Raw genomic sequence first — 9,295 nt, forward strand, 5'->3', positions numbered from 1 at the left:
CCTTCCCGTTGCATGAAGAGCGGCCGGGGCTTGAGAGAAACCAGCTCTGCGTCTGAAGCAGAAACGGGCTGGTTCCTGCCCCCCATCATGCCGGTAACCTCCTGACGGGAGAACACTGAGGCCTTGGAGTCGTTGTCAGTCCCGCTGCTGCTGTTTCCAGAGAAGGTTCTGCTTTAAATTAAATGTAGTCTTGAACTTGGCCTCTTAATTAAATGGGTTAAACACCCATCCGTGGTAACGGATTTGTGGCTGCTCGGTAGGTCCGAGGGGAGGAATTTTCAGAGGCAGTTTCTGTCTCTGAAAACCTTTAAAAATGCCGACCCTAAATAAATAAAGGGTTACGCTGCCAGGGATTTCATTAGAGTTAGAACTGAATGCGGGGTGGACCAGCTGGGTCTTTTATTTTATTTTTCTTTTTAGCCTGTTAGATATATTACGTTAATATTTGGTTCAGAAACTGTGCACAATTAAATAAGCATCAGCATTTCTCCCTTTCCTGCTTGAGACGTGGTGATGGTCACGCCTGATAACCGAGTGCCAAGGGGTGTTGCTCCTTCACGGAAGCCTGTTTTGCTCGTAGGTATGGCCAAAGCTGGTCTTGCAAAAGGAGGGATGAAAAGAGATGCTTGTTTGTCGTTAACCTGCTATTGATAAGCAACGGGATGGACAATAATAAAGGCAAATGTCCAGTGCAGTCACAGGGCACTTCCCTTTTTAGGCTTGACTTTAACCTATTGCATGTGTATTGCAAGGAGTGGAATGAATTTTGGCCTTTGGTTTTAGTGTAGAGACTTATTTTACGAGGTTGAAGAACACAAAACTTTTTGCTGCAGTATAGTTACAAAGAAATTACAAAGAAGATAAAGTTGTCGATGACAAGTTGAAGCCTCTGTACACTAATGCTTCGTTTTCTGTTTTTCTTCAACGCACGCAGCTTTTTCAGGTGTTCTCTGAAGTCATTGGGATTATTTCCATTGACCTTGGTGGGCTCTGGTTGTTTCAGGTCACAGCTTCCAAACAGCTGTGGACCAGTACAGGTTCTTGTACATGTGTGTTTTCTCTAAGCAGGTTTTTGTTTTGGGATTTAATAGTTCTTAAGTTCTGAGATACACATAATATAAAATGGTTCAAGAAAGTGTTAGAACTGAAATTTGGCTTGGCCATGACTAATCGTTTTCTTCCACAGGATGCAATGATAGCAATTAAGTCAACGTACACATGACAGATAGTCTTTGCAAACAATATGATTTCCTGTTCGAAATGAGTAGCGTCTCTGCGTTTTCATGTTCAGTTACTTATTTCATCTTGTGCTAGCATTCTAGTTTACTTCGAAGTCTTGCATTTGTAAATGACAATCAACCTGTTGATCAAATTCAGTCTCATTGGAAGGACATTTCATAGTCTTGCTTTTGTATTTTATTTTATTTTTAAATTTAGGTTTAAAATATGTGGCATAAGTATTCAGTAGAGAGATTTTCGGTGGTTGAGCAAACAGTAGGCAAACGCACGCACTTGTGTCTGTTTACATTGCTGAAATCCATCATGAAAAATAATTATTTTAATGTTACACAGATTCAGTATTTACTGTTTGTGTGTGGTTATTCTCTACTTTCTAATTGTTTCAGAGTGGGGATGGAAGCGAGCTGACAGCCAAGCCAAAGAGAAGCTTCTACGCAGCAAGAGATTTATACAAGTACCGACACCAGTATCCAGTAAGAATATTTTATGGTTTAAAGGGGTCTCTTTAGTAGAAGAGTGCACACAACCCAAACATTCCTAAAGCTTGATGGTGCCTAATAAATAAGAGAAATGAGAAGGATCAAAAAGCTGATGCAGAGGCCCAACGTATGCCAGTGGGAGAGCAGTGAAACTAGTGCAGTGTCTTTTCGTCCCAGGTGTATGTGCAAATGTATGAGATGTGTAAGCCTGGGAACAGCAGTAGGAGCCCAGAAAAAGCCTTCTGCCTTGAATATTGAAGAGGGTAGATGATAGAGTTTGGACTTACTATTATTTGTGTCTTGGAAGTTCCCTGGGACCAAAGTCAAGGTGCTGCTGTGTTTCCTGCTCTAACCTCTGCCTCAGTAGGAGACAGTACCAGCCAGAAGGAACTTGCAGATCCTTAAACTGAATCTTTCAATGTATAAGTAATTGTATGTGATCTACAGTTTTCCTAAAACACTGACATTTTTTCATCCTCAAATTATTCAAGGAGCACAATATCACTTTCTGGATATTCTTGATAGATTTTTGTAGGCTGATAATGTCCTATTTCCTTTCTTTCAGCAGAACTTTAAAGATCTTCGATACCAAAATGACTTGTGCAATCTCCGCTTTTACAAAAATAAAATCCCGTTTAAACCTGATGGTGAGTAATCTGTGTCAATAATAGTGATAACAAAAGAATGTTCACTAATAATAGTAACAAAGTGAAACGGTAGCAATAATTACAGTGCTGACAAATTAGAACTGTATAGTTGTACGTCATATGGCTTGGGCCTCCCATGTTGAAGTAGCATGTTGGGTACACGGAAGCAGGTTATGCTTAAACCAGAGTTAGCTTTTGCTCCAGGGAGGTGGTGTTTTACTCATGCATTTTCAGCATGATGTAGTACATGGTGTTGTTTGTACAACTACTTTACAGTAGTGGCACAACCTTTTATTAAACAAAGATAAAGTTGCTCCACTGTGCTGCACAAACTCTTGCTGCTTGAGTAGGAGTGGCAGGAATATGGGTGTTATCCCTAGCACTGTGTAAGGGAAAAAGAATGTGTTGTAACCACCTCGCGTGTGATTATTGTAGTAACAATAACAAAATCATTTCTCAAAGTCCCTAGTGATTCTAGTAGTCATAGAATCATAGAATGGTTTGGATTGGAAGGGACCTTAAAGATCATCTAGTTCCAACCCCCCTGCCATCAGCAGGGACACCTGCAGTTCCTGTCGAGCAGGAACTTCATATGCAAGGTTCTGCACAAACCCAGGATGAGCTGAAAGATGACAAAACTGCTCTAGAGAGTTTGCAGGCAAAGCGTGAGAGACAAGAAGGTAGCAGACAGAGGGGGTAGTGGAAGGAGGCAATAAAATAGTCTTGGTTAGAAAGGTAGATAGTAGTCTCTGCATGTGAGAGCTCAACCATTGGCAAAAAAAATTTGCAGGTCAAAAATAAGCTTTTGAGATTTTTAAAAGAATGATGAGGAGGTTCCTTTGAAGGTGTTGCAGAAAGATCCTCTCAGCATGAAAGCAGCTTGGAAGGAAATACCAAAGTGCACACTGGAGTACAGAAGAAGTGAGAGTGAAGGCTGCCATTGAGGCAGGATCCTGTCGGAGGCAGGATCAGTCTCATAGCAACAAATGGATCCTGATAAGGTAGGAAGGGGCAGGTCACAAAAGGCTTTGGAAGTGAAGGCATATAGTTTTTGTCTGATGTGACAGAAAAGGGCTTCACAATGGAAGAATGTGAAGCAAAAAAAAGAGGCAATATAAAAAAGCTGTGGTCTAGACACATGATCTTACCAGCAGCATTCAGGATAGACATAAGCATGACAAATGCACAGGTCCAAGGTTAGGAAAGAGGATGCTGAGATGCAAAATGTCAGAGTTCTGATAGGGATGGGAAGGAATGTTATATAGAAGGATACAGAGACGTACATCCAGGAATGTTGAAGATGAGAGCTGTGTATAGGCAAGATAGTGACAATATCCTCAGCAAGTGAGGAAACCAGGTTATGTAAAAGAAACACAAGACCTGTGCTTTAATCATCTTGAGCTGTATCTAGATACCCTCAGGCAGATGCTGAAGACTGTGTTCTTCGCTTAACTGGGGGAAGAGTTAGATCTGTGAATTACCAGTACAGAGGTAGCAAATTAATGAGACAGAGAATTCACAGAGAACATATACAGAGAGAGAGAAGGGCAGTGAGGACCATGTGCATCTGAAACTGAAAACCAGAAAAGGTTGGGAGAGGGATCCTTTAAAGGACAAAATGAAGGGATAATTCAAGAAGGATCCTTTTAAGGACAAAATGAAGGAGTAATTCAGGAGGATTAGCCAGGAGAAAAGGAGCAATTAAGAGGAGAGCTTCCCTCCTAAAATTTGTAAGGAAAAATTATCTTAAAATTTTAGGAGAAAACTATGGTCAGTGGTGTCGAAAGTAGCTGATAGGCCATGGAGGCTGAAGTGTCGATGGCTGTGAGCTCTGGTTATGCCATAGTTTTTGTTGAAAATGGGAAAGAGTAGTCACCACCTTGACCTAAGTCTGTGGATCTGTGAGAGCGTTCAGATGGAGCCTAAGCTACCATGTTAGGGACTAAAGTACTGGGGAATGTTATTAAAGAAAAACTTTTGTAGTGCAATACTAGATCTGAAGTGTAATTCTGTGACCTACAGATTTAGCTTGTGGTTCTGACTCAGAGCTGGCCTGTCACTCTGCCCTGCAACTGAGCAGCAAGTTTTCCAATACTTGAAATGCAGTTATTTTGAAAGCTGGTTGGTGATGACAGGAGATACTCTTAGGAAGGTCCTTTTCCAGCCTTGCCTGCACTGGAAACCTCATCTTCTTAGCAGCCCCTTCAACTATCTGCTTTCTACATTTCTTGAATAAAAGTAACACATAAGTTCTCCCTTGTAATTGGCACCCAAGTGGAAATTTTCACTGGGGAGGGATAGAAATCTTATATGTGTAGTAGGAGGCTGTCTACATGGAGCTTTGGGCCTTTTAGACCTTTCCTGTGCTATTTTAATTTGGGAGAGGCCATGCTGCAGTGGTAAAACTGTTGTTGGTTTCAGAGTAGAAATAGGCTATCACTGAGCGTTCATTCATGGAAAAAGACTGTACAGGTTTTGGAACAAGGAGCATCCTTTTGTATACTTTGTGTGTTTGTGCAGTACCTGGAAAAGAGGTGCCTTGGCCTGTGACTGAATTTCATGGGCACAGTCTCAGTGGGAAGAATGATTAATTTCTTTTTACATGTACTTTGTCCCCTTTTTCTGTCACTGTGTCTTTCCAAGAGGAGCTGACTGAGCTCCACAACTGTTTTGAGACCACTAAAAGCTGAAATTCTCATTTGTTGAGCATGACCTGAGGCCCTAAGGTCAAATTCATGGCAATGGCATCAAGACTCTTGGCCACAGCTAACTGAGAAAGATTTCACAATCTTAATGCTATTTGCAGCTGGAGAGATTCCTGGAATGAGAGATTTCTTGTAGAGTTGAGGCTTTGTTCTACTGAGATTATATATGTGTGTCTTTGTAATAGAGTTTTGCCTTGTTGAAACAATGGCAGGTGATTCACAATGCAGTATTATATGTAAGTGGTTTTTTAATTAGCAGTCAGTGTGATGAAGGGATCTAGGAGATGAGAACTTTTTGGGAAGTCTGTTTTACAGAGGTTTTTTTCGCATACCTTCTGCTGGTAAGTAACTCTTATTTGGTATATCTTATTTGAAATTTGATAAATCTCTTATTTTAATTAAGTTCTAGTAACTGAATTAATTTTAAATTAAATGAATTTATTTATGGCTGTAATAGACCTTATTTCACATAGTATGTGAAAGAGAATTAAAGTATGTATTCTATCATGCTGTTAACATGGTATGTATTTTATGTAGCTGAATACTGTTTTTGATGGCTACCTAACAGTTTTCAAATTATTTTTATGTAGGGGTTTATATCGAAGAAGTCCTAAATAAATGGAAAGGAGACTATGAAAAACTGGAGCATAACCACACTTACATACAGTGGTTGGTCACTTATTACCTATTTCTGTTTCAAAGCATTAATTTGATTAAGTGTTCATATACTGTGAGCTGTAATGTGCTTTTTCTATTAACAGGCTTTTCCCACTGAGGGAACAAGGTCTGAACTTCTATGCTAAAGAATTAACTACATATGAAATTGAGGTAATACAAATTGAGCTCAATACAAACCATCACATTAATTTTGATAAATAACGGCTTTTTGTTATGTAGAGTTGTTTTACACAATGCAGAAGTACTTGCTTTATCACCACATAGCATTTTGAATGTATTCTTTATTAGGAATTCAAGAAAACAAAAGAAGCAATTAGAAGATTCCTTTTGGCTTACAAAATGATGCTGGAGTTTTTTGGAATAAAACTAATTGATAAAACTGGAAACGTGGCACGAGCTGCTAACTGGCAAGAAAGATTTCAACATTTGAATGAGTAAGTAATGACATCCACTCCACTCTCCAGAATTGCCATAGAATCTCTTTAGGCTTTTGTTTTCTAGAGAAAGGGAAGATATATTTTCCAAAGATTGCCAGGAAAAAAAGAAAAATAAGTAGTCAGTGACTGGTTTGTGTCTGTATGTGTACGTTTGTCCTTCCCCTTTTTTTGATTGTGCTTCTCACCCATTACCAGTCTAACTGACATCAGTGAATTCCTTGAAAATACAACTTCAGATGATGCTGAAGATGATCATGGTTCCAAATTAATTTGGAATTTGTTATGCTACTGAGTGCATTTTGACCTGATCCCAAGGCACTACTTCTCAATTAGAAAGAATGAGTTGCTTATCTTTGTATTCATATTTCTCTTTGAGGAAAATAAAATTCTCCACACCTGTATAGTAGCTAAACAACAAGGTTTCCCTCCCTCCTCAAAACATGAAATATTTTTTATTTAATACTTTTTAATTGCAGTCCTTAACTGGAGAAGTTTAGACATGCATTACGTCAAACTTTAGCCCAGCTTCCAGCAAATGACATCTCACTGACACTGGCTGGAGCTTAAGTTTGCGTAATTTTGTCCCATGCGGATTTATTGTATCAGAATCTCTTTTCAAATCATTTGGTCACTTTTGTAGTAACTCTGACCTTAGAGCTGAAGATTGTTTCCTTGCAGTATTTTAAATAGTACTCCTGTCCAAATGAAAGCTTGTAGGTAGGACTGTTGGTATAGATAATATTGAGTGAATAGTGTAAATAATTTGTTATTAAGTTTACTCAAATATTATATGAACCAACTCATGAGTGTGGGCTCAGACTCAGGCCACAGATAAAACCGGGTTTCAGGAAGCCCAAATATTACACACTGCACATTTTTACATTATAATTCCTATATTCTCACCAGTGAGTAGCACACAGTTTTAAATCAGGAATTAGGATTCTCTTTACCTTATTTTAGCCATCTAAAATTTAGACATTTGGGTTTTACTGTTCACTTACCTGTACTTGAGGAGGAAAAGAGCTCTTCAGAAGCACTTCCAGAAGATAGTTGGTTCCATTTATCTTAGACACTTCTTGTGAGAGTGGGACTTGCTCTCCAGAGGTCCCTCTTTTTCTCGCAGCACTGACTGTATCAGAAGTGTAGGTAGCTAGTCCAGACTGGAGACACAGCTTTTTAAAGAGCTTAAGCAAAGTGCAATGAATCCTGTTCTGAAGCAATACACTACAAAAACCATATCTTACGAAGTGACTGGGTGTTCTCCTCAGAAAGAATATATACAGCAGAAGGAATCAAAATCAGTATGCACTTTGATAATTTCCCACTTACTGCCTCAGTGCATTTTACAGACACTTAATTTTCACTCACAACATCCTAGCAGAGGAGGTGCTAGCAAGCTTAAGCAGGCATGAGAAATTAGAGTACAGGAAGCCTGAAGTACACACCTGGAATGATAAAAATGAGGAAAAGTGAGGAATTGCAGTTCCAGTTTTGTATCTGAAAGGTGGTTTTCTTTCTGTTTCAATGGAATTTTTTCACCCTTTTCTTCCAAAGGTCTCAACACAACTACTTGAGAATCACTCGAATTCTGAAAAGTCTTGGTGAGCTTGGATATGAGAGTTTCAAATCTCCCCTGGTAAAATTCATTCTCCATGAAGCTCTTGTGGAAGATACCATTCCCAACATTAAGCAAAGTGCTCTAGAATATTTTGTTTATACTATTAGAGACCGAAGAGAAAGGAGGAAACTCCTGAGATTTGCCCAGCAACACTATACACCCTCAGAGCATTTTATTTGGGGACCCCCAAGAAAACAGAAGTCGGAGGGAAGCAAAACAAATAAGAAGCCAGCATCTCCAATTTCTATTCACAATAGTTATATTTCTAAGCATAAGAAACCAAAAGAGCCTAAGAATGTATCAGGAAGTGTAAGCTCAGCTGCTAAAACGACTGAAGAAAGGAAGATAGAACTCACAAAAAACGGAGAAGAAAATGACCAGGATGACCAAGAAATGAACTGTGATGCTGTTGGGCAGAACAACAGTGAAAAGAACAGTGATGCTGATACCGGTCAGCTTTCAAAATCAGAAGAAATTCATGATACTTCAGACAGAAAGGAGGACACTTCTCATTCCAAAAAAGACGATGAAAATCTGAACAATGACCGTGGAGATCACCCAGGTACTGTAGAGAAAGATTTATGTCAAGCTGAGAATTCTTCAAATAACACGTCAGTAGATCTACAAGATAATCTTGATAAGGATACGGTTTCAGGGGGGACCACCACAAAAACCAATGATGAGCTACAATCATGAGTCTGAGGTTAAAAATCATTATGTTTCCTATTGAATGAAGCAAATTATCCATTGCTCCTTCATTTTGGGTGAAATTTCCATCTAGTGCAGTATAAAATGTTCATGAGACTGTGCTTGTTGCGAATACATCAGATTAGGCTTCTGTTTGGTTAATTTATTTTATTTTTTTTCAACCTCATATCAGTAGTCAACCAGGTGTGGCTCTTTAAAACAATCATGTATATTCAAAGCTAAGAAATTAATTATCTTTTCCAGACAGATTGCGTAGAAAAGCTTATCTATTTTTTCTGCCATTAAATTCATCCAGTATTTTTTTTTTTTTTTTAAAGCTAACTTATTAGAAACCTTGGAGCATGAGAATTTTTACCTTTCTTTTAATATGCTTTAACTGTTGATTTCCTTTTATGAAATGACTAGAAATTATTTCGAGAGCACAGTTTTTTCCCTAGTGGATTTTTTTTTTAAGAACTACATTCATGTTTAACAGCAGTATTTGCACAGCATCTTTTACCTTAGATTAGCATCCTTTTTGGAGACTCTTGGTAACAGATATCAAAATGTCCTATGCAGCTGGGTATCATTGTACATTGAATAAAGGTTTAACTTACAATCAAACTGTATCCACAGCTTTTGGGTACAATGGAAGTTGCACTTTAGACTTTTAATACCTGTTAAATTCTCTTTTCTCTCAACTCATTTGTTACTACTACTAATTTAAGGGGAGGGATCTCTGTAATCACACAGATTTTGTCTCAGTGTGAAAGCTCTCGGTTGGTCAGCTGACATAAAACAACTC

At 38.7% G+C, this 9,295-nt stretch overlaps 1 protein-coding gene across 1 annotated transcript; it reads left to right on the forward strand.

The window, feature by feature from the left end:
• Nucleotides 1–513: 513 nt before the first annotated feature.
• Nucleotides 514–8,534, forward strand: OGFRL1 (opioid growth factor receptor like 1). The gene is made up of 7 exons (XM_029086566.1): nucleotides 514–576; nucleotides 1,626–1,712; nucleotides 2,284–2,365; nucleotides 5,661–5,739; nucleotides 5,832–5,898; nucleotides 6,037–6,182; nucleotides 7,740–8,534. Exons 1-7 carry the CDS (start codon nucleotides 514–516, stop codon nucleotides 8,497–8,499), a joined length of 1,284 nt encoding a protein of 427 aa, XP_028942399.1. The 3' UTR covers nucleotides 8,500–8,534.
• The last annotated feature ends 761 nt before the right edge of the window (nucleotides 8,535–9,295 follow it).

Source organism: Antrostomus carolinensis, unplaced genomic scaffold (assembly GCF_000700745.2).
Source record: "Antrostomus carolinensis isolate BGI_N321 unplaced genomic scaffold, ASM70074v2 scaffold2038, whole genome shotgun sequence".
Classification (NCBI taxonomy): domain Eukaryota; kingdom Metazoa; phylum Chordata; class Aves; order Caprimulgiformes; family Caprimulgidae; genus Antrostomus; species Antrostomus carolinensis.